We start from the raw sequence: 26228 nt of genomic DNA, 5'->3' as shown, positions 1-26228 counted from the left end.
TACTTTTTGGGCATAATCTCACAATCTTGTTTCTTTTTACTTAACATTTCTTAGTAGATAGAAAGCAAGTATTTCTAGGACCTAAAGTTGTAATAGTTACTAGTGTCTTAGAAACACCATCCACCAAGAAAGCTGCACGTGATTCGCCTGTGGATGGAGAGGCAATCATCTCTTACACGCTGTGTGTGCACTAGCACAGAGCTGGCACCATATCCTTAGAGTGCCATTCTGGGCAGGCCTTTGACCCAGGATGCTAATGTCAGCACTCCCACAGATGTGTCTCTGTACCTGGTGTATTCTGTTTACTTGTTTGTCCAGTAATCTTTATGCTTTTCAATTTTAGCATTTATCAATTTTCTCCATAGTTGATTTATTTCATAGACATATTTTCATGGGAGTAATGTGCTTTGAGTATCCCCCATACTCTACTACCACCCTTCCTCGCTCCCCTGCCCAGAAGCCCCTTTGCTCCTCTGAACAGCCTCATGTCATGTATACACATACAATTTTATACCTAGAGAAAACATGTAATATTTATCTTTCTGAAACTGACTTAATTCATCTAGTATGATTACTATTATAGAATTGTTTGTAATGAGTAGCAAAAGACTAGAAACATAGCAAATATCCAATGAGGTAACTATTTGAATAAAAGTCTGCCATAAAAAAGAACTGTAGTAGCATTTAGTCAGACATGGTGCCACACACCTGTCTGACCAGGCTGGCTTTGGATTCATAATCCTCCTGCCTCAATCTCCAAATGATCACCACAGAACACACAGTTCCCCATCTCTATCACACTTGCGTATCATATATACAACAATAATTAATAAAAATTAAAAACATCCAAGAAAACAGAACAAGGAACCAGTGAGGTGGCTTAGTAGGTAAATTCACTTGCTGTCAAGTCCAATAAATCTCCAAACCTATACAGTGAAAATACAGAATCAATCTTTACACATTGCCCTGAGTTCCAAATGCATTCCATGGCGTACATCTGCGAGTATGTATACACACACACACACACACACACATACACACAAAACAACTATGTCAAGTAAATGAGCAAAAATAATAGTTGTTCTAAGAACAAATAATGAGTAGAAAAGAAACCTCCATTTGTATAGAAAAGGTACTAAAACATCTTCTATACGGGCATTTTGTATAATACATTAAGAGTTAATAAGAAACTGATAATATTCCATTATCTCTAGATAAAAAAATGATTTGATGAATCAGAATCCATTTTTTTAGTTAATATGCAAAAATAAACAGAGAAACATAAAGAGTACGGGCTTTCCTCCCCCAGCTTTAGTGATGAATAAAATGTGCCAGTCCTCTCCATCTCCAATCCCTATCCGAGTGTTCTTATTCTCAACCACCAGAACATTTAAAGGTAAATCTCAGATGTCATTACATCTGTGAACATGTCTAGAATATAAGGACATTTTCCAAAAACCATCATTCAACATCATTCAGACCTCTAAAGAGTTAACAATAATTTCTATCGTCAATATTCAGTTGGTGTCTATGATGGTTTGTATATACTTGGACCAGGGAGTGGCACTATTAGAAAGTGTGGCCCTGTTGGAGTAGGTGTGCCACAGTGAGTGTGGGCTTTAAGACCCTCATCCTAGCTGCCTGGAATCCAGTATTCTGCTAGCAGCCTTCAGATGAAGATGTAGAACTCTCAGTTGCTCCTGCACCATGCCTGCCTAGACACTGCCATGCTCCCGCCTTGATGGTTATAGACTGACCTCTGAACCTGTAAGCCAGCTCCAATTAAATGTTGTCCTTATAAGAGTTGCCTTGGTCACAGCATCTTTACAGCAGTAAAACCCTAACTAAAATGTGTGTTCAAATGTGTGTGACTGTCTCATTACTTTATAAAAATTATTTTTTCATATTTATTTATGGATTTTTGAAGCAGGGCCTAAGTGTAGCCCAGGCTAGCCTCAAACTTGCTATGTAGTAAAAAATGACCTTGAACTTCTGATCATCCTATTTCTACTGCTGAATGCTGGGATCACAGGCCTACACCACCATACCTGGCGTATGCAGTACTAGGGATTGAACCCAAGGCTCTGTGAATGCAAGGCAAGCACTCTACCAACTATACACTAGGCCATTATAATCTTTTAAAAGTTGTGTAAGTGAGGATCTACACAGGATGCACCAATTCTACTCACTTGATATGTCTCTTTACATCCTTTAATTCCATCAATGGGAGACTTACTATATACACTTTGTAAACTTTCTTAAATATATAACCTATTTAATATAAATAGAAAGAGATGGCTCAGGGGTTAAGAGCACTTGCTGAGCCAGGCGGTGGTGGCAACCGCCTTTAATCCCAGCACTTGGGAGGCAGAGGCAGGTGGATTTCTGAGTTCGAGGCCATCGTGGTATACAAAGTGAGTTCCAGGACAGCCAGGGCTACACAGAGAAACCCTGTCTCGGAAAAGAAAAAAAAAAGAGCACTTCCTGCTTTTGCAGATCTTTTGAGTTCAGTACCCAGCACCCACATGGCAGCTTGCAATCACCCATAAGTCCAGATCCAGGAAATCTAACACCCTCTCCTGTCTTCCATGGGCAACAGGAATACATGTTGTATGTGCACGCACACACACACACACCTCTTAAAGGAAGGAAAAATAAACACTATACCTTCAGGTGGGACCCATATACAGTAGTCTGGGTCATCCTCAGGATATTTGGAAGAAAGGATGGGTGGAAACTGCAAAGAAGAAATATACTGTTTTACTCACAAGAGTTTGTTCAGTCAGAGTGTCACTAAGTAGCTCAAGGTACCTTGGGGACTTGTGATCATCCTACCTAGGATTGCAAGTTTGTCCCATCATGTTTGATTCTAAAGACTTTCAGCTGTAAGAATTACTGTTTTTCTGCCTCTCAGTAAGCAAAACTAAGAAAACAGTTTCTATGAATGACTCTGATTCCTACAAAGCCAGAGGTCAGTGTCGAGTGTCTTCCTCAATTGCTCTCCACGTTTTATTTTGAGACAAAGTCTCTATGAAGCCCCAATTGGCTGGGAATACATTACATACACCAGGCTGGCCTCCAAGTCACAGAGATCCATTTGCCTCTGCCTCCCAGGTTCTAGGATTAGAGGCATGTGTACTGCACATGTCCCACTAGTTATTCATTTATTTATTTACTTGCTTGCTTAATTTTTGTTTTTTCCAGAGTTCCTCTCTGTAGTCCTGGCTATCCTGGAACTTGCTCTGTAGATAAGGCTGTCCTGAAACTCACAGAGATCCACCTGCCTCTGCCTGCTGAGTGCTGGGATTAAAGGTGTACATCACCACACCTGGCTCTTTTTTTTTTTTTAGCTTTTAAAATTATATTTATTTGTGCTTTTGAGTGTGCACACCCTGGGGCATTATGTGGAGGTCAGAGATCAACTAGCCAGAATCAGTTCTCTCCTTTCACCAAATGAGTCCAGGATCAAACTCAAGTTGTGAGTCTTGTCAGCTAGTAAGAGTCTGCACTAAGCTACCTACCATCCTTTTTTGACAGATGATTCTGCACTGAACGTGGAGATCACTTATTTGGCTAGGCTGTTTGGCCTGTCTGCCTCCTCAGTACTGGAACTGAAGACATGTGCTGAGAATCCAAACCCACCTGGGTCCTCACACCTGCCCCACAAGCACCTCACTAACTAAGCTGTCCCTGAGGCCAGTTACATAAGACCCTATAAAGTAGTGTTAACATCTGGGTATGAGGCACTTCTGCACTACAAGGAAAGTCCCTGCCTCAAAAACAACAAAACAATAACAAAAAAGCACACACACACATACACACACACACCCCTGAAAAAGAGAAATTAAAGGAGTGGTAAGAGAAAGCTGGTGTCTGTCTTTGCTGTCCTTTGTGAGGCTGTTGGCCTTTGGCTGGACTAAGTCCTGACAGGCAAGGATGGCTCACTCTGTCTCCACAGTCACTCAATGTGCTCACTTTCCTCTTGCCAGCATGGAAAGAGGACACATGTTGAGCAGGGAATGCCTTCCATGCACCCTCAATAGAATCTTGGTTGTGAGTCCGTAAATCAGTTTCTCCACTTAGTTACACTTGCCACAGCTAGCTGCTAAGGGAACTAAGCACATCTGTGTCTCTAGTGCATTAGGACTCTGAGCCTTGCACACGGTTGCATACATTTTGCCCCAGGTGCTTTCTCCAGTTGCTGACTGTCCCTGCTATCCCTCTGCTGTAAGGAACCACAGCTGCCAGCACAACTGCACACCGAGCTCTGCGACTCCTCTTGTGAGTCAGTCACCCCACGATGAACCCAGGAGGGGACAGAACAACCTACTTGTCCCCTTCTGAGGAGCTGGAGAAGCAGGAAGCTCTTGATATTTTAATACGATTTTCACAATAGGGTAAACATGATAACAGTGAAGAACATCAATAATACTTTTGTGTCACAAAAGGAAGGAGATAAGAACATGCTCCTCAGATTTCTTTGCACCCCATACAAGATATGAAAAAACAATTAATAATTAATAAGAGGCAGCCTGTCGGGTACATGAGCGGGGTGGATGAAGAATTAAAAAACGAAATAAAGAAGAGCCCAGATTTCTGCAAGGAGCTGACGCTGCTGAACACTCTAAGGTGGTCACAAGAGTCAAGGAGCCACCACAGGGAGTTTGTTTGTGAAAACTGAAGTACTTACTTTGCCAGGCCCAGGAGATTTCTTTTTCTTCAGCTCATCTCTGTCTTTTTTATATTCATTCTCTGGTGCTGCTTTAAGGGTGGTAAAGTATACACAGCTGTTATCAGGAGTAAACATATTATAGAATGAAACCCTGAGATGGTGCCGTAATTGAAGCCATAGACACCTCAGTAACTGGCTTGTCTATAACCTTAAGGCGTATATAAAGGTTTGGAGAGCTGGCTCAGTGGTTAGGCACATTTGCAGCCAACCCCCACTGGCAGAGCTCACAACTCCCTGTAACTCCAGCTCCAGAGGATCCAACACCTCTGGATACCACAGGCACTAGTATTCATGTGCACATACCAACATGCATATATGCACACACACATAACCAAAAATAAACTAAATATTTGTAAAAAAAAATGTATATTAAGAAGAAATAGTTGGGGCTGGAGAGATGACTCAGTGATTAAGATCACTAGCTACTCTTCCAGAGATTATAAGTTCAATTCCCAGCAACCACATGGTGGCTCACAACCATCTGTAATGGGATCTGATGTCTTCTTCTGGTGTGTCTGAAGACAGTGACAGTGTACTCATAAAAATGAAATAAATAAATCTTTTTTAAAAAGATGAAGAGGAAGGAGGATGAGGAAAAGAGGAAGGAGAAGAAGAAAAAGAGGAGGAGGAAGATGAGGAGGAGGAAGAAGGAAGAAGGAGGAAATGGAGAAGAAGAAGAAGAAGAAGAAGAAGAAGAAGAAGAAGAAGAAGAAGAAGAAGAAGAAGAAGAAGAAGAAGAAGAAGAAACAGTTCAGAGTGCATGCTGCTTTTCCAGAGGACCAGAGTTGGGTTCCCAGCACATGTCAAGCAACCAACAACCACCTGTAATCTAGCTCCAGGGGATCTGATGCCACCTCTGGACTCTACAGGCACCTGCATACATGTAGCATATAATCGCAGACACACATACACATACATTTGAAAAATATATAGGGGCTGGGGAAATGTCTCAGCAGTTAAAAGCACACATTAATCTTACATAGACTTGAGTTTAATTCTTAGCACACACATCAAACGGCTCACAAGCATTTGTAACTGAAGTACTTCTGGCCTTGAGAACAGCAGCACTCATATACATCTATCCCCAGACAGACAGACAGACAGACACACACACACACATCCACATAATTTTAAAAATAAAACAGATATTTATTTCATTCACACACATACTCATAGCAGAAGATGGCCTAGTCGGCCATCATTGGGAAGAGAGGCCCGGTGGTCTAGCAAACTTAATATGCCCCAGTACAGGGGAACGCCAGGGCCAAGAAGTGGGAGTGAGTGGCGGAGGGAGGGTATAGGGGACTTTTGGGATAGCATCTGAAATGTAAATGAAGAAAATATCTAATAAAAAAAGTGGGGAAAAAAAAGGAAATTACCTTTCACTGTCAGTCTTTAAATACCAAAGCTAGGCCAGAAGCTAGAAGACGATGGGGCTGCTTTACCCGTTCTTCAGTTTAACTGTAACAGGCAAAGCCTGAGAAAAGCAGCTTTCTAAGCATCAACCAACCTATGAAGCGATTTCTTACTACAGGTTTCCACCATTTCCATGGTAGGACGCAGTGGGCGAGAGATGGAATGCTGGAGAGGCTCCTTCCATCTGGTCAGAGAGGTGTGCGGCACTGAATGCTCTGAGACAGATGGGGAAGCCCAGGATATAGACCAGGAGTGGAGTAATAGGCAGGTAAGATGGTACTGAACAGAAACCTCTACGCTATTTTCTGTTCTGCCTCCCATGGCAGCGGCTGCCACCTCCCCCTTATAAAGCCAGGCAGCACCTATGTGTGAAGAAGCACGAGAACCAGCTACCCTGCTTACCTGAAGGGTCCTCACATGATGCTACTATTTTGCCCATCTCTTGATAATCTTTACGCTGTTCCACTTGGCTGAGTTGAGATATACTTTCTATAAAAAGCAGTGCCAGGGCATATTGTTATTAATTCATTCATGGTACAAGAAGAGCAGTTACACACTTCTATGTCATTCAGTTAGACTACAGCAGATTCAATTCACCTTAAAGTCCTCAGTAAAGGGCCCTCCGCAAGTCTAGCAGAACCATTGCAGTTCCACTTTTAAAAACTTTCAAGTAGGGCTGGAGAGTTGAAGAGCGGTTAAGAGCACTGACTGCTCTTCCAGAGGTCTTGAGTTCAATTCCCAGCAACCACATGGTAGCTCACAACCATATGTAATGGAATCCTATGCCCTCTTCTGGTGTGTCTGAAGATAGCTACACTGTACTCATAAACATTAAATAAATAAATAATCTTTAAGAAAAAAGTTTAAAAAAAGCTTTCAAGTAAAACTTAATGGTTATTCTTACAACAAAAGTCTTTAAAAACGTATGCATCTACCACCTAACTTACAAATGTAACTACAAGGGATATATATTTAAAAGATACCAGAATTAAGTATCAAGATTTAGTATTTAATTTTCACAATAACAAAAGTTAACAGGGCCAATGAGATGGCTTAGCAAGTAACGACACTTGCTGCCAAAGCTGACAGACTACCTGAGTGGATTTCCAGAAGCCACGACCCCTGAGAGCCATCCTCTCACCTCCCAGTGCAAACGGAACACACGTGCCTCACCACCACACGCAATAAAGGAAATTTAATAGTTTTCAATTAAATTTAAAAATTAATGTTTAAAAAGTTAAAAGAAAAAAAATCATGACGTGTGTGTGTGTGTGTTGAACCACTATGACCCTTAGTAAAGGAAAATCATATTATAGAAATAATATTTTTATTATCCCTTATCTGATTCACAAAGCCAGTAAGAAGGTTCAGCAGTAAAGGCACTTGCCAGCAAGCCTGAGGATGGCCTGAGACCACAATGGTGGAAGCAGAGATCCAGCTGTCTCTGTCCCCAACCTCCACGTGTGTGCCACAGTAGTCACATAATCATAAATGCATAGGTAATAAATGTATTTTTAAAAATTAAAAAGTAATACTTCAAGGACATAGGAAAAGCAGGCTCTAGATTCTGAATAAGATTCAGAATTCATTTACATAAAATATAATTCTATGTTAAAAAATAAGAAGGCAGGGGGCTGGTGAGATGGCTCAGTGGGTAAGAGCACCCGACTGCTCTTCCAGAGGTCCAGAGTTCAAATCCCAGCAACCACATGGTGGCTCACAACCATCCGTAACAAGATCTGGCGCCCTCTTCTGGAGTGTCTGAAGACAGCTACAGTGTACTTACATATATTAATAAAATAAAAAAAATAAAAAAAATAAAAAAATAAGAAGACAGAGGACCAAAAGCCTACAATAATCCTTCATCAACTATGGATTTACTAATTATTTAACCTTTAAGATTTTGTTGTTGTTGTTTTGGGTTTTTTGGTTTTGTTTGTTTTTTGTTTTAATTTTATGTGCATTGGTGTTTTGCCTGCATGATCTAAAGGTCTCAGATCCCCTGGACTAGAGTTACAGACAGTTGTGAGCTGCCATGTGGGTGCTGGGAATTGAACCTGGGTCCTCTGGAAGAGCAGTCAGTGCTATTGACCCGTAAGCCATCTCTTCAGTCTCCAAGCTTTAAGGTTTTAAACCAAGTTTTAAAACCTGTGTTTTTAAATAAAAGTATTTCATTTGTGCTGACATCAATTCTCAGAAGACCATACACTACCTGACAAAAATTCCAGCCCTGGACACTAGATAGAAACTCCAGCACTCGGAAGGCAGAGGCAGGCGGATTTCTGAGTTCGAGGCCAGCCTGGTCTACAAAGTGAGTTCCAGGATAGCCAGGGCTATACAGAGAAACCCTGTCTCAAAAAAACAAAAAAAACCAAAAAACCAAAACAAACAAACAAACAAACAAACAAAAAAAAAAAACAAGAGAACGGTCAGGGTAGTCCAAGTGACTCCACAAACAATAAAGCTGTTGCCATTTGCCCGTCACTGACTCCCAAAGGTTGAAGGTAAGTCCCTATTGCTAAAGACACTGCATCCTTAGGACAGGAGACTGGATGGATGAAGCTAGATCTTCTGGAAGCCTTGTTCCTGTAGCCTCCCTTCCACAGCACCAGAGAGTACTACACAAACTGACAAGGGAGGGAAGCAGTTGACAGTCCTAATTAGCCACAACAAGCATTAACAAAACACAGACCAACATAAGATACACCGAATGGTATTACAGTAGCTTCTCTGTTGGCAATAACCAACTGTTGCCTAATTGGATGTAAGGCTTGCTAAAGAGAAAAGCCTGCTATTTTCACATGTGCATACACTCTGATCCTCTGTAACAACAAACACAACTGGGTTTGCATTTTTTTTGTTTGTTTGTTTTTGTTTTTTGAGACAGGGTTTCTCTGTATAGCCCTGGCTGTCTTGGAACTCACTCTGTAGACCAGGCTGGCCTCGAACTTAGAAATCCGCCTGCCTCTGCCTCCCAAGTGCTGGGATTAAAGGTGTGCGCCACCACTGCCCAGTGTGGTTTTGCATTTTTTACTCTACCAAAATGAACACAACTGCCCGACTAACCAGCACAGGGGAAATAAAGACACTACCATGGCTTTTTGTCTCCTTGGAGCACGAGGGCTCTGAAGGAGCACTCGGGTGCTCCACTGCTGCTTCCAGCTCCAGCTCAGGCTCCTGAAGAAGCCTGACACCTCCATCCTCCACTCGTTCTTCATGCTCCTCCTTCACTTTCTCCTCCTCTTCTTCCTCTTCCTCCTCCTCCTCTACTTCAGGTTCATCCTTCATTTGCATTAAAGCTGGAGGGAGTTCTGGACGCTTGGGTGGCAACTTCTACAAGGGAAATAAAACCACAAACAGGAAGTTCTGCATGAAGGTAAAAGGACAAACCTCCAGGATAAAGAGCCCCACAGAAATCTGCTAGAGTGTGACCTCCAAAGGAAATTTTGTTCATCTATACATCTTATCAAATGTTTTCAGCAATTTCTGGGGCCACAGATTACCAGAGAACATATATAAGAACCTAAACTGGATCTGCAACAGCAAAAACCAAAACAACAAAGATGATTAACACAACACCCCGTATACAGAGCAGTGGTGGTGTGCTTGCCTGGCAGATGCAAAGTCACGCTCCACCTTCAGTGCTGCACACAGGATTCTAGGATTGTTAAATATAAGATACCTGAAGCACCCTGTAGGGAAACAGAATTCTACTGCAGGTGAATGACAGCAGCAGGATCCAATCCTGTCATATCATGTCAAAGAACTTTAATGTATTACAAAGTGTTCAGGGAAGTAAATCAAATATATGTTTTCAAGAAAAAAAATCATTTTTACTGCCCTCCCCTGACCCTCTAGATATTCTGAGACAAGGTCTTACTACATAGTGCTGGCTGGCCTGAAATTCACTATGTAGACCAGGATGACTTCGAGTTTGGAGTGATCCTCCTACCTCTGCCTCCCAAGTAGAGATTATAGTCCTGGGCCACTAGCTAGTCCCTTAATATTTTTTTAAATATAAAATTAAGTTAAGTAATGTTTTAAAAAGCCTTTTAAAAATATTTATTTTTTTATTATGTATATAGCATTTTGCCTGCATGGATGCTTTCAGTCCAAAAGAAGACAGGGTTTCTCTGTGTAGCCTTTGCTGTCCTGGAACTCACTCTGTAGACTAGGCTGGCCTCAAACTCAGAAATCGACCTGCTTTTGCCTCCTGAGTACTGGGATTAAGGACATCTACCACCACTGCCCAGCATTAAAAAGCCTTTTAAGAAACCATTTTTCGGGCTGGAGAGATGGCTCAGTGGTTAAAAGCACTGACTACTCTTCCAGAGGTCCTGAGTTCAATTCCCAGCAACCACATGTTGGCTCACAACCACCTGTAATGGGATGATCTGATGCCCTCCTCTGATGTGTCTGAAGACAGCTACAGTGTACTCATCATATATATAAAGCAAATAAATAAAATCTCTAAAAACAACAACAACAAACACTTTTCTTCTATTTAAACCTGGATACTTTCCTTTCCATAACCTTACGCCAGTCACATGTGTGACTGGGACTTCAGGCCTCTGGTATCAGACAACAGTCCATCACAATTCAAGGTCTTTCCATCTCAGTTGTTCTGTTGTTTAGCTCTATAGCTCAGGCTGGCCCAGAACTTGAGTTCCTGTCTCTCTCCCCAGTATGTTAATGATAGATATGCAACACTATAGCTGCTTTTTATAAACTGATTTACATACACCCCTATAAATCCATGTGTGAGGTCCCAACTCCTAAGATCTCTTGGAATGTCATCTCATTTGAGATAAGTGATTAAGTTACAATGAGCCATCCTTAGTCAAATGGCTGAGAAGCCCTGGGCCCTAAGATGGTAAACCTGACACTATGAAAGGGAGAGGAAACTGTATTAAAGGGCAGCCATCTGTAAGGCACACGATACCAACTATGCCAGCATCTTGATCTTGAACCTCAACTATCTAGAACTGTTAGAAAATAAACCTGCAAGGCATTGCAAGCTGAATTGTTTAGATTTATGTCATTACGTTGCTAATTTTAATCAACTTGAAATAAGCTAGAGTCACTGGAGAGGAGGGAGCCTCAAGGGAGAACACGTGTCAGTAAGATTGGGCTACAGCCTCAGCTAGGGAAATGGGAGAAAGGTACAAAATTCTATGCCTAGCTGAGGAGCTATTGGCAAATGATGGGCGCTAGAAGTGGGAGAGAGTTTTCTCTAAAAGTACACCCTCTAGTCAGCCAACTATGCCCCAGCAGAAGGACACACATCCAAGAATATATGGACAGCATAAATTAGGTTCAGTGGGTTAAAAAGAAGATGGGTGATGGTGGCACACACCTTTAATCCCAGCACTGGGAGGCAGAGGTAGGCAGATTTTTATGAGTTTGAGGCCAGCCTGGTCCACAGCCAGGGCTACACAGAGGAACCCTATCTTAAAAACAAAACAAACAGGGGCTGGAGAGATGATGACTCAGTGGTTAAGACCACCGACTGTTCTTCCAGAGGTTCTAAGTTCAATTCCCAGCAACCACATGGTAGCTCACAACCATCTGTAATAGGATCTGATGCCCTCTTCTGGTGTGTCCAAAGACAGCTATGTATGCACATAAAACAAACAAACAAACAAACAAACCTTTAAAAACAAAACAAACAAAACAAAAACAAGGAGGAGGAAGAGGAAAAGAAGAGGAAGAAGAGGAAGAGGAGGAAGAGGAAGAGGAGGGGGAGGAAGAAGAGGAAGAAGAGGAAGAAGAGGAGGAGGCGGAGACAAAAGGAGAAAAGGGAGGTTACAGAGTTAGGTGGCTAGGACAGGGGCGCAGACAGACCTGGGAGAAGTTGGAGAGGGGAGTGAATATCATCAAAGCACAATGTACAGAATTCTCAGGGAACTACTATTTTTAAATAAGGAGAAAAAAACAATATTCCAGCAGTAAGCAAAATAAATCATGGGGAAAAATATCACCATAGGCACTTCATTCCTGAATATGACACACATTAGAAACGTTAAACTAGCTCCAGGACTGCCAGGGCTACATAGTGAGACTGCTGAAAGAAAAGGGGTGGGGGGAGGAAGAAAGAAAAAAAGAAAAGAAACTAAACTAAAAAACTAATAAAAAAAAAAAATATCCGAGTTCTTTCCAAGTTGCCTGTGTCTGTGTGTACACGAGGCCAGGGGAGGTGTCAGCTGTCCTCCTCCATCACTCTCCACCTCACTGCTTACTGACCCTGCAGCCCAGCTAGGCTGTCAGTCAGCAAGTCCCAGCAACCCTGCCTTTGCAGCCCTCAGTGCTGGGGTCACACTGCACAGGACCATGCTTCACTTTACATCGGGTACTGGGCCCTGAACTCTGGACCTCATACTCAGGAGCGACTGAGCCATCTTTGCAGTCCAGTTCACTAATCTCAGCAAGAGAAGCTCATGCTAATCCAACAGCACTTTCCCACAAGACCAGGGAATAAGACGGAAAGCCGAGTTCAGGGATAGATAGCTCAAGGCCGAGGAGTTCACCACACTCTAACTCACAACTTACCCCTACTGTTCCGGTTTTTAATTTGAATTTGCTTCCTCCTTTCATGGCACCAAAGAGAGGCAATGCAAGTTTCTTAGTTTTGTTTTCTGCATTTGTAGTCTGAAGTTCAGTCCTAGGAAGAGGAACAATTATAAATATCTATTTTAATTAAGTTTTAGGTTTTGCCTTACATGCCATGAAACTGGGTTGGCGAGATGGCTCAGCGGGTAAAAGCACTTGGCAGTCAGGTCTGAGCACCTGTTCAAACCCTGTGAGCCCACAGAAAGGTGGAAGGAGAGAAGTGACTCTGCAAAGTTGACCTTTGACCCCACACACTGTACTACGCCTCAACCTGCAACATACACACAATACAGAACAGTGTTAAAAATACCAAGAAACTGACAAGGACACTTCGGAGAAAACAGACATGACCACAAGATGAGTATCCAGACATAAACCAGAGGACAGCAAGCTACTGAGGAGGCGACACAGCCCACTGAGCCTGTAATTCCCAACATGGCACAGGACTTTGCATCTGTCAGATGGTGACTACAGTGACAACAGTCACTGGAGAAGGAAAAGAAAAGTATAGCCCATCTTTGTGTTTGTTTGTTTTTTGAGACAGAATTTTTCTGTGTAGCTCCAGCTGTCCTGGAATTCTTGCTGTAGACCAGGCTAGCCTCAAACTCAATATTCACCTGTCTCTGCACTCCAGTGCTGAGATTAAAGTGTGTACCATCACCACCCAGCACATAACCAACCCATCTAGATGCTTACATAATAACAGTTAAAGGTTTCATAGAGGGATGAGGGGCATATCAAACAGTCACTGACAACCTAAAGTAGCTCTGTACAATGGAACTTTATGCCATGATGGAAAACTTGCAATGTTTATATTGCATTGCCCATTTGATTAAATATCAGCCACATTTGGGCACTACGCACTTGAAATGTGGCTAGTATTTTGAAGAACTGAATTTGTAAAACTTATGTGAAGAAACTTTAATAGTGCATACTGTTTAATATCATAGGGTGTCATACTGCATAGTACAGCTTACCATGCGCCCAAGCGCTGGGATCAGTCATGAGCCACCGCGCATTCTGCCACGTCATCAGACATGCTCTCGCTCTGTAGTCCAGGCTAGCTTGGAACTTACTATTCTAGTGCAGGTGGCCTCAAACTTGAGAACCACCTGGACAGTTTCCCTCATGTGAGGATTACAGGTGTGCACCACCATGTCCAGACTGCAATGCAGCTGTTAATGTGGTTTTCAAGTTGCTTATTAAAAAATTGAAACTCTCAAAGCTAAAACTGTTATCACATAACCATAATTTGACACCTAAAACACTATGGCTACTTGGTGCAAGAGTCTCTTGTTGGTGCAAGTTTACTCACACATTGACTAAGAAAGTATAAAGAATTTATACACTCTCAAGTTTCTCTCTAACGGTTGTCCTCCAGTCACCCAGTTCCTTTCCCCAGAGACAATTCACTCAGTCAGCTTTTATAAATATTTCCAGAGACAGAAAAGTAGATGCCATTTGGAACCCTCACTTATTCTCTTTAACAGAATGACCAGCTACTGAAGATGTTGTGCACCAAGGTCCATGTCTACGCCTTTCTCAGAACTGCTTATGTTCCCAAAGCCTATGGTCAATGTTGGTGTGGGGGAGGGTAAAGTCCAAGCCCCTGGCCTCTAGGATATCTGTGGTGCCACTATAATTCTTGAAAGCACAACTTTGCCCAGCTTGTTCCCTGTTCTTTATTTCAATACAGATTTCTCTAGAGTGAGTCACTTGTAGACAAATCCCCACCTCAAAGTATATTTGTAAGGAACTTGACTAAACAGACATTAGGTGTCAATTTATGTATATACATACACACACACACACACACACACACACACATATATATATACACACACACACACATACATACATACATATATGCATATACATACAGAAGTTATGACCTCCTTACCTACACATTCTTCCTCTATGCAAATATTACACTGTTCTATAGTTAATATATCTTTTGCAATTTATTATATTTTGATAACAATCCCACAACTTGCAAAAATACTTGCTTCCTTATCTTAATAGCTACATGGTATTCTATTATATAATATTTTATTTTGCTCTTGATAAGCATTTACGCGGTGGATCATATTTTGTTACTGTAAACAATATTATATATTAATAATTTTCTAAGTATGTAAAGACAAGAGTCTAGAAAACTAGGTCAGATATGGTTGCACATACCTTAATCTCAGCACTCGGGCCACAGAGGCAGACAGATCTGAGTCTGAAGCTAGCCTGGTCTACATAGTGAGTTCCAGTCCAGCCAAGGCTACTTAGTGACACCTTGTCTCAAAAACAAAACCTAAATAAATAACCTTACATTTCTTTTCCTTCTTCCTTTTCTTGCAGTATTGGGAACTGAACAGAGCCTACAAGCACTCTATGATTCAACTATATATCCCAAGCTCCAATTGTTCATTTTTTTCCTTCCTTTTCTTTTTTGTTTTGGTTGTGTGTGGTGTTGTTTTTTGCTTTTTTTTGAGACAGAGTATCACTATGTATCCTTGGCTAGCCTGAAACTCAGAGATCCACCTGTCTCTGCCTTAAGCCCGCACACACATGCATGTACATACGCACCCACACACATTGCCAAGTGTAGCCCAAACTCGTTTTCAACTTGCTATGTAGCAGAGGATGGCTTATCCTGCCTCTACCTCTCAAATACTGGGGTTACAGGCATGCACTACCATGCCCAGGTCTTTGTGTGCATATTTCATTTTTTGTGGCTGATTACCTATTATCTTGCATAAGTTTTTATAGATTGGAGGTATGACTCCTTTGTGCACGCTCCTTTTAAAAGAAGTTTGCTCTGCAGAAAGATACAGCAGAGGACTGCCTGGTCTGGCCTCGATGAGAGAAGAAGCACCTAACCCTTGAGAAACTTGAGGCCCCAGGGAACGGGGAGGAGGAATGGGATGAGGAACTGTGGGAGGGCAGAACAGGAAGGGAATAATGACTAGACTGTAAAAAAGATCAAAGATAACAAAAAATTAATAAAAATATATTACATATAGATATATTTATGAAACTGTCAAAAAATAAAAATTATTTTTAAATGCTTTTAAAAAAACCCTTTATATCATTCCAATTAAGAATCCATATAATATCCATGGAAAATTCTCTAGTAATCTATAGTTCATAAATAGTCCTTTTATCCTTTTTTTTTTTAATGTATGAATACACTGTCTCTGTCTTCAAACACCCAGAAGAAGGCATCAGATCCCATTACAGATAGTTGTGAGCTACCATGTGGGTGCTGGGATTTGAACTCTTGACTCTGGATGAGCAGCCAGTGCTCTTACCAACTAAGCCATCTCTCTAGCATTGTCCTTTTGTTCTTAAAGGTTGTCTACACCAGGAGCATGGCTCAGAGGTACAGCATGTACTTACTATGTGTGAAGACTGTGTTTGACCCTTAGTGCTAAAAACAAAAAAAAAAAAAATCCAGGCAGTGGTGGCGTACGCCTTTAATCCCAGCACTTGGGAGGCAGAGGGAGGCGGATTTCTGAGTTCGAGGCCAGCCTGGTCTACAGAGTGAGTTCCAGGACAGCCAGGGCTATACAGAGAAACCCTGTCTCGAAAAACCAAAAAAAAAAAAAAAAAAAAAAAAAAAAATCAATAATTTAATAATTCTGTACTTATTAAATACAAAGATAAACAAGACTGGATGTGGTGGCACATCTATATGTGGGAAGGAGAAGCAGGATGCAATTGTTTTTAAATTGTACACATAGCCCTCTGGGTAAACATTTAGTTGAGGGGAGGAGAGGGGCTGAATATGATCAAAATACATTATATGAAATACTCAAAGAATAAAAATTTAAAATTTGACTAAACTTTTCTTTAAAAGTTCAACATTAGGCTGGAAAGATGGCTCAGTGGGTAAAGACCAACCCCAAGTCTGAGTCTAGTCTCAGAGCCCAGATGATGGAAAGAAAAAGCCACCAGCAAAAGCTGACCCCTGACCTCTACACATGCAAACCACAGCTACACAACAAGTCAAAGTAGAAAGAAGAGCACAAGTTCAAGGCCAGGCTAGCTACAGGAGATACTGTCTCGAAGTTTTTCAACTAGAACTACTTATACTTACTTTTTTAGTTCTGGGATCTCTGCTGGCTTTACAAGTTTTATTAACCCTTTAAGTCTCTGTTGTTCTTTTCTTAGTTCAAAAGTCCTCAGGTGAAGTTTCTTCCGGGATACCCCATCTAATGTGCTGCCTGATTTCATTTCGGACATGAATGCATCTAAAGAGTCCTGAGATGATGACTCTGATAGAACTGTCCAAAAGGAAGAAGACACGTTACAAAGGCAGCCCAAAGACTTTTAACTTCAGTCCAACAAGCCACAAAGGGCTCACAAATGCAAAGCTGAGCAGCCATCCCCCGCCACTGATACCAGGAAAAAACCAAAAAGCTATAGCTGTGTGAGACCTTAGGAGGTGATTTAGGCTTCATTCCCGTCAACTATTTCTTTTTTAAAGGTGCCCCAAAGGGCAGAGATTTACTGAGGTTGTTTGAACAGTATCACTTGATACTCCAGGCAGACCTGAACACACTATGAAGCCAAGGGTGACTTTGAACTCTTTTTTTTTTTTTTCCTTCCTTCTTGCACCAGGCTCACTTGCTCTGGCCCAAAGATTTATTTATTTATTATATGTGAGTACAGTATAGCTGCTTTTAGACACACCAGAAGAGAGCATCAGATCTCATTACAGATGGTTGCTAGGAACTGAACTCAGGACCTCTGGAAGAGCAGTCAGTGCTCTTAACCACTGAGCCATCTCTCCAGCCCTCCCATCAACTATAAAATAAAAGAAATTAAACCAAACATTTAAAAAGACTATTTTTCTAGCTCTACAATGTTACACTGTAGGAGAAGTGGCTCAGCACTTGTTGCTCTTGCAGAGGATCTCAGTTCAGTTTCCAGCATTCATATGGAATGCTCACAATATTCTGTAACTCCAGTTCCAGGGGACCCAGAGCCCTCTTCTGGCCTCCATGAGTACCACACATGCATTGGTACACAGACATATATGAAGGCAAAACACTCATAAAAACACGTGTAAAATTAAAAAGCTATATTGCTCCTTAAAAGTACCTCCAAAGCCTGAATGTTCCAGTATATCCCAATGCCTAACACGATGCAGCACATACTTATTTATTTATTTATTTATTTATTTAATGTATGTGAGCACACTGTTGCTGACACACCAGAAAAGGGCATCAGAGATCCCATTACAGTTGGTTGTGAGCCACCATGTGTTTGCTAGGAATTGAACTCACGGCCTCTAGAAGATCAGTCAGTGCTCTTAACCCCTGAGCCATCTCTCCAGTCCCCCCTCCTTTTTTCTTTTTTTTTTTTTGATGCAGTACATACTTATATGACAGGTACTCAGTAACTATTGGCTGACAGTCTCACCTTTGCTTGAAGCCTTGAGCCTTTCAGAAATTTCGGCGAGTTCCCTTTCTGCATCATTTAACTTTGCAACCTATAACGCCCAAACCGACAGGATCAGCAGGTGTTTTCCTCCCCATCACCTTCCCACTGTCAAGACTATTAGAGGTTTTAAGATGACTGATTCAGAAGTCCATCTAAGTTGGCTCCTGATGGAGTTGATATTTCATTTGTTTACTTTATTCTAGTGGAACTAATTTTAGAATTAAAAAACTCAAATAGAATGAGTGACTGAAAAGTTACTGGTAGACGTTGAATGTTTTAAGCTAGGAATATTGCTAAATATTATATTAAATGCATGTCACTTTAGGGCAAGTTCCTGAATGGTTGTGCCACTCCAGACTAAGGTAATACCATTCTTCCGACTTCTCTTAAATGTCAGGGCCTAACATCGGTTTCATTGTGAACACCCAAACTTGGAACTTTTTCTTTTTTGGGGGGGTGGGATGGGGGGAGAATCTGGGGAGTAACGCCATATCCAAAGACTGCTCATTACCAGATCAATGCAAACCTGGGGAAAGCCAATGGCAGCGAGGAAACGCTTTTCTCCACTAACTGGAATAAAACTAGTTATTTCCTTACATTGAATTTAGACCACCAAAGTTGTAACTCAGTATTAGATTTCTATGTTGTTGTTTTTAAAAGCTATAATGACATCAAAGTAGCTACTTCTATGAACAACTTGCCAGTGACTCAAAAGTTTCTGGCTTCTCATCAAGCTTCCCAGCCTTCTTCATGCGGCTCAAGCGCTTCTTCTCTACCAGGCCAGTCCGATCGAGGAATGTATCATCGTCACTGTCATAAAAATCCTCATCTTCCCAGTTCTTGGCTTTCCTTTTCCGAGATACTAAAAATAAAACAGTTCATAACAAAAAGTTTGTTTGTTTGTTTAATTTAGAGATTGAGAAAGAAAAAGGGAGGGAAAACTGGAGGCTGGTATGTAGCTCAGTTAGCAGTGTGTGCGTAGGCCACTGGCTTGGTCCTCAGCAGCACCTAACTAGGTGCAAGGGAACAAATCTATCATCCAGCACTGGGAGGTAAAGGTAGAGGAAGGTTGGAAGTTCTTGGCTATATAACAAGATTGAGGCCAGCCTGGGATACAGACTCTGCCTAAAAAAAGGAGGAGGAGGAGGAGGAGGAGGAGGAGGAAGAGGAAGAGGAGGAGAGGAGAGGGAAATAAGTTACATGTACAAGGTGCCTGTCATGCCGTTTATATTCTGTGCTGAGAAGACAGACGGCTTAATACACAAAGTACTTGTCTCACAAGTGTGAGGACCAGGTTCAGAGCCTCAGTACCCAATGCAAACTGGGCAGGGAGCCTACCTGTAATCCCCGACACAGAAAACATTGATCCCAGAGCAAGCTGGTCAGCTAAACAAACCTAGGTCTTGGGGTTCATTATTGATTCTACCTCAAAATAAAGGGTAAGGAGTGACTGGAGAAGGTACCTAACACCAGCCTCTGGTCTCCACACGCTTTATAAAGAAGCGAAATTAGAGACTGAGACAGAACATCAGACATATGGGATGGTAGGAAGGAGAATAGAATTAATGCTCACAGGCTACAATTGCACCAGGGATGACGAAAAGTTCTGAGCCGGGTAGTGATGATTACATAAATATACCTAATATTACTAAATTGCAGCATGGTTTACGCACCATATATTTAACAACAATAAACAGTAAAAACAAAGCTGGGCATGTTGTTTGTATGCCTTTAATCTTAGCACTTCACAGGCAAAGGCCAGCCTGGGTTACAGAGCAAGTTTCAGGACAGGCAGGGCTGCACAGAGAAACCCTGTCTCAGAAAAACAAAAACAACCAAACAAAAAGAAATCAGTCAATAAAAAGGTAAGATGATAATAATAAGACGACCACTAAACATAGAAATAAACCAAGAAATGTGAACCTGAATCCATGAGCCAGGATGACTTTGAGTCACAAGTATCCTCCGTGCCTGCTTTGTCAATTACAGATGCGCACCACCACGTCTGGCCCAGGAGCCAGGGGGTTTGGGTTTTTGTTTCTGTTTCTGAGACAGGGTTTCTGAGCAGATCTCTGGAACTCAGAGAGATCTGCTTGACTCTGCCTCCTGAGTGCACCACCAACCCCAGTTTTAGGGTTTAGTTTTAAATGTACACTCACCTACATACAGAAGATGTCTAAGACAATATAACTAACTGTCTTAGGATATTGAGAGGGAATGCTTGTCTCTGCTTCAGAAAGCTCTGTACAGTTTACACACTATCCACGTAGAGAGATTACGCAGCTTCTGCAGTACATTTCCCTTCTTTGTTTTGTAAAAGAAAAGAGGTTTTTAATACTGACCTGCTTCCTGCCGCAGCAAGCCCAGTGTGTCGAGGACCCGGCAGGCTTCCAGCGAGCACTGAATCATTGCTTCCTTTTTCTTTCCTGAGTGAATGGCCTCAGCCACCAGCTGTTTCCCAGTTGAATCATCTACAGGTAACCTGCAATGGTTTACAGGGGGTTGGAGCTCAGCAGTAAGCTCTGACTCTCATGAAAACAGCTATCAAGAGTGTCCATGATGACTGCATTTCATGCTGTCAGGTAACTTCACTCTTTCTTGCCTCAGTTGGACTTCAAGTCATTTGTACCCGCTTTCATTCATTTCACCCCAGCTCCCAGTGCTATTAAGCTGCCAAGGCCCAAACTTGGAACTAGCCTAAAGTGCAGAGTGAAGTTACTCTTAGGCTATTCTCTGCAACCATACGTTAACTTGAAACTGGCTGCTTTCAAACATACACATTAGCAAGGAGAGAGCACACAAACCCAGTACTCAGTAGTCAAAAGAGGGAAGACTGCCACAAAACAAGACCCTGTCTCAAAACACAGCTAGAACACAAACAAGAAGAACATACCTCACCCTGCAGAGCCAAGTGCTGTGTCCTTGCTCATCAAATTCATATTCTAACTCTTCTCCTGCAGGAAAAGAACAGTCTCAGTCAGGTCTAAAATTACTACTTGATCCAGTAAGGACTGTATCAGGTCCAAGATCTCAAGGTCTAACATCACAGCGAGCATTGCCAGGGATCACCTCCTGGAAATCAATCTTGGCTGTGTATACTTATATATACAGCTTATAATACTAGGCATTCAGAAATTGAGGCAAGAAGATCAGACCTACAAGGCCTACCTGGTCTCCAGGAGATGGGGGTCACAGGTTGTTGCTTAGTGACAGAATGCTTGCCTAGCATGAGCAAGGTCCAGGATTTGATCTCAGCACAATCAGAACAAAACATCCAAACCAATCATCTCTCCATACATACTTTTATTTATCAATTGTGAGTGTGTATGTGTATGTGTGTGTGATTGTATGTGTCTGTTCATATGTGTGAAGACTGGGTATCTTCAAAGAATATCTACTGAAACAATTCTCCCTGAGAACACGTCTTATCACATGAAGGTAAAATCTACACTAAGAACTGTAAAAGACAGGGCTGTGGGGAGGGCTCAATGGGAGCCTTGCCTAGAGAGCATAAGCATCCAAGTCCAATGTCCTGGAAATCATGGAAGACAGCTGGGCACGGTGGCCTATGCCTGCAATCCCAGCCTAGGGAGGCAGAGACAAGAGGATTCTGGGGGCTCAGAGGCTAGCCAGTCCAGCAATTAGGGAGCTGCAGGACTCAAAGAAAGTATATGGTGTTCCTGACAATTACACCTAAGGTATTCTAGAACACATACATTAAAAAGTACTGATTATGAAAGACCATGTGAACTAGGAATAATAAATTCTAAGGCTTTGTTTTATTTCCCTACCACTAAATCCAAGATCTTTTGAGAAGAATGTGTTAAGTTAGGAGAAAAGTATTTAAGACAGAAAGACAGACAAACAAGAATTTTATTATTTTCAACATAAACCTGTGACTGGAGATAGAGCTCTCTCTCTCAGTGATAGAGAAAGCACTTTCCTAGCACACCCAGTGTCTGAGCCTCAGCAACCAACAAAAAATAAAAACAGAGCCAAAGAAAGCTATTGAAACTGATCACAGAACAAGAAATAATGAGGAAGACAACAGACAAATCATTTGCAAGTATTAGGCAAAAGTCAAAGCTTTAGGAAGTAGCACTGCTGTGAGCAGTTTACTGTCACAGCCAGAACCACAGTTACACACACACCTTCTCGGTCAAAGAAGCCTTGAAGAGCCTTCTTTGGATCCTTTATATAAAACGCTTCCCGGTCCTGCTGAAACTCTAAGGCAATGGGGTTCTCTTCAGCTTCATCCTCCACAGCATCTTCTCCTGCAGGAGTCAAGGAGACATAAAGAACAAATATAAGACGAGGGTATGTGAATGACATTTATGAGCCTTCTAGGCCGAATCAGGATATAATTAGATGAGTTGGCAGGGGGCACACACCTGTAGTCATTACTCAGGAGGCTGAGGCAGGAGGATTGCCTGACTGTATGGAGACAATGTTTGAAGAAACACACACACTTATTTATCTGTATCTGAAAGTGATTAACAGAAAGATATCTGAGGGCAGAAGTTGGAACAATCACAAAGTCACCATTATGAATATCTATGTTTTCTAAGCTGTGTAACAGACAAGACTTGTTTCCATGGCTTTTTCTTCTTTTCATCACTTTAGAGACATTTACCCACCACACTTTGAAAAAAACTACTGAGCTGGGCGTTGGTAGTACACGCCTTTAATCGCAGCACTTGGGAGGCAGAGGCAGGTGGATTTCTGAGTTAGAGGCCAGCCTGGTCTACAGAGTGAGTTCCAGGACAGTCAGAGCTACACAGAGAAACCCCGCCTCGGAAAAAAAAAAAGAAAGAAAGAAAAGAAAAGAAAAAAAAACAAAACAAAACACTGAGCTCTCTAGCCTAGCCTAGTCTCTTTCTCTCCTACTCAGGCTTCATTGATTCCAATATTGATTATTAGTAATTCTCCAGTCTGACAAAGAGACAGGTTAACACAACACTCCCTTAAAGCCAACCGCCTCCGCCCTGCACGCCAGTGCCAGTGTGCAGCTTCCTCACGACTACTTCCCTTTCTTTCAGGCTCTAGCTGGAAACTCTTTTCTTCTCTTTTCTTTTTCTTTTTCTTTTTCCAAGAAAGGATTTCTTTGTAGCTTTGGCTGTCCTGGAACTCACAGAGATCTGCCTGCCTCTGCCTCCCCAGCACTGGGACTAAAGTGGCACACTGCCACCACAACCCTGGCTTCAGCTTGAAACTCTTATTTAAAATCTATAAAGTGGGACAGCAGGTAAAGGGTCCTGCTGCCAAGCTTGACAACCTGCTTTTGACCCCTGGACCCACAAAGTCAAAGGAGAGAAATGACTCCTGAAAGTTGTCCTCTGACCTCCACAGGCCATGCCTCCTAACACAAACACCCAAGAGTTAAATAATTCATAGTTTCCAAGAGATCTAAATTAGTACTGTGCAATAGAAATGTAAGTGTTATGAGTATAATTCTGAGTTCCCTATTAGCTACTTTAAAATGTCATCTTACCATAATAATTACAAGACTATGGTAATATTTTCTTTTCTCTTTTTCATTTTGACACTGAAATCCTATGTGTAGTTTGCACTTAGAAGACAAGCCTTTGGATGAGCCACGTTGGGCATGCAGATAACAGCTACCGTACTGAATAGCACAGGTCTAATTACGTTCCCAGTGACACATTCCTTTTCTGACACTAGCTCGAGCACGCTAGTGGTTTCTGGCTTATTCTTTACACTTAGCACAAGTATTTCTGCATTTGTTCTGTCCTGACATCTACAGCCATACACATACAAGTGCCATAGTGCACACGGAGGAGCCCATTCTCTTCCTCCATCATGTGCTTCTCAGGGCTCACACTCAGCTCATCACAACTTGCAGCACACACCTTTACTGGCTAAGCAATCTCACTGGGCCACAACTTCTTTCTTTCATTCATTCTCTCATTTGCTTTTTGAGTCAGGATCTCTCTATAATGTAACTCTGGCTATCCTGAAATTCAATAAATAGATCATGCTGGCCTGAAACTAACAGAATTCCACCTGCCTCTGCCTCCCAAGTGCTAAGATTTTATTAGCCCCAACTATCTTTTTCTTTTAAAGTTTTATGTATATGGGTACTCTATCTGTATGTACACTTACATGCCAGAAGAGGGCATCAGATGGCATTATAGATTATGAGCCACCACGTGGTTACTGAGGACTGAGCTTTCTCTGAAAGAGCAGATAGTGCTCTTACTATTGAGCCATCTCACAGCCCCCTCCAACTATCTTTTTATAAGCCTGAATATCTATCATCAAAAATGTGGAGCTATGCAATATGCAATAACCTCTTGAATGTTTTGTACTTTGTAAAAATAGCCTGAGAGGTGAAAAAATATCAAATACTGATTTCTCAGCCAAAGAAATGAAGTAAATTTGTCCATGCCCTCCAGGTGATAATTAGCACTCAGAACACTCTCTCTCTCTCTCTCTCTCTCTCTCTCTCTCTCTCTCTCTCTCTCTCTCTCTCTGTGTGTGTGTGTGTGTGTGTATATGTTTAAATGATAAAAGCAATAAGCAAACTACACGGTGAGAAAGTGTATGTATAATGCCCATAATTCAACATTTTTATATCACTAAAGTTAATGACCCTGGGCTTGCAAATTACGCTTACCCTACTTCAGCTGTAGGTCTTTTGAGCTGTATGATCAAAAGCACTTGAGGGTGCCACCAGGAATGAGCTCAGAACTTTCAGTAGTAGTTTCTTACCCATTCCCCACGTGCAGCCCATCTCATCATCTTGACCACTTCTACTGCTCTTCCCTTCAGTGGTATTTGCTTCTTCTTCTTCTTCATCTGAGTCTTCACCTAACATCTTCTTCTCCAATAACATCTGCTGCTGTTTACGCAATTCCTTCAACTGTGTTACTGTTAATTCAGATTCTGCCTCTCGGTCTTCCTCTGGTCCCTAATGAATCATGGGTAAAATACATACATTATATGGATTCAGAAGTGAGAAAATTACTTTCTGAGACACAGCAACGTACACAGACCTGTGGATCCAGAATGAGGCCTGTGCTTTTGTCATTGGTTACCAGAATCCTTTTTCTCAACTAAACCTTAAAAAAACTCAGAATCCCAGCACAGTGAAGTCCCAAGATTTTTATTTTAGATTTTTCTACCTACCTGAAGGATAAAGAGCCGAGTGCTGCCTCCAAAGCGCATAACGTGCCCGACGTGGACTCTACAGTAAGTGCGGAGTGGGATGCGAGTTTTGTTGAGGAACGTGCCGTGGGTACTTCCCAGATCGTAGAGATAAAAGCCCTGCTCATGACTGTCAGAGTCTCCGCTGGGATCCGCCCCCCGGTGTTGTAGTACAGCATGGTACCGAGACACGGAAGGATGCTCCAGACATATGTCACAGCTAGCAAGTCTCCCGAAAAAGCAGCAGCTCGTGTCTTTCAAGGTGCGGGTGCCAAGGATGGTGCCACCCTTCAGGGTTTCGAGACTGTAGGGGGCCGTGGCTGGGCTGCCCCACGATGGCTCTCGGTACGGCGGAGCCCGGGTCGGACCGCCAGAAGCAGGAGCTACCCGCGGGGAGCGGAGCTGCTCCACCGGTGGACCCCCGGTCTCCTCGCTGTCCGGCTGCGGTGGCGGGACCTCGGGCTCCTCACATCCAGAGTCCAGCTGAGCCGCGAGACATTCCTTCTTCACATCTTCAGGAACGGAGGGACTGGAGACCGAAGCCTTACCCCGCACTGCGGAAGGCAATGGTAAAACCGGCTTCTTAAACTCGTTACTGACATCCTGGGGAGCTGGCGTGTCTAGCTGAGAGGTAGGATCAGCCATCCTTAGCCGGGTGCAATCTCAAAATGTGTCCCTCGGAAACCCCGACCCCTCGCTCTCTACGTTCCTGCTCACTTCTCCTCCTCCTTCCCACTTCCCTGAGGCTTCTCTGGACAGAAATGTTGGAGTTCCTCTTTCAAGACTCGCAGAGTTTTAAACATGTGAATAGAACTAGGGAGTCACAATACCAGAAAGCGGGGAGAGGCTCTCAGAGTGCTGTGCA

The 26228-nt window shown here is 42.3% G+C and overlaps 1 protein-coding gene across 4 annotated transcripts in view; it reads right to left on the bottom strand.

Moving 5' to 3' along the window:
* The window catches only part of Slc4a1ap (solute carrier family 4 member 1 adaptor protein), a 31189-nt gene extending 5140 nt beyond the window's left edge, over positions 1–26049 (bottom strand). For 2 of the 4 annotated variants that reach the window (XR_015046911.1, XM_021162683.3), the window contains exons 1-13: positions 25346–26049; positions 24929–25127; positions 22348–22470; positions 21090–21150; positions 20539–20678; positions 18898–19058; positions 18176–18245; positions 16848–17034; positions 12698–12809; positions 9241–9481; positions 6551–6637; positions 4691–4761; positions 2668–2737 (exon numbers count right to left, since the gene is read on the bottom strand). Coding sequence is in view for 2 of the 4 variants with exons in the window: in XM_021162683.3 (XP_021018342.1) it covers positions 2668–2737; positions 4691–4761; positions 6551–6637; positions 9241–9481; positions 12698–12809; positions 16848–17034; positions 18176–18245; positions 18898–19058; positions 20539–20678; positions 21090–21150; positions 22348–22470; positions 24929–25127; positions 25346–26008 (2185 nt within the window). In the remaining 2 variants the exon portion in view is untranslated. Of the gene's footprint in view, positions 1–2667; positions 2738–4690; positions 4788–6550; positions 6638–9240; positions 9482–12697; positions 12810–16847; positions 17035–18175; positions 18246–18897; positions 19059–20538; positions 20679–21089; positions 21151–22347; positions 22471–24928; positions 25128–25345 lie in introns of all 4 variants that reach the window. The other 2 variants (XR_003836753.2, XM_021162684.3) reach the window with 2 other exon arrangements.
* Between the last annotated feature and the right edge of the window lie 179 nt (positions 26050–26228).

Source organism: Mus caroli, unplaced genomic scaffold (assembly GCF_978045245.1).
Source record: "Mus caroli unplaced genomic scaffold, Mus_caroli_1 scaffold_4, whole genome shotgun sequence".
Classification (NCBI taxonomy): Eukaryota; Metazoa; Chordata; class Mammalia; order Rodentia; family Muridae; genus Mus; species Mus caroli.
Note: the sequence above shows the minus strand (reverse complement) of the source record. Positions and strands in the feature narration are given on the sequence as shown.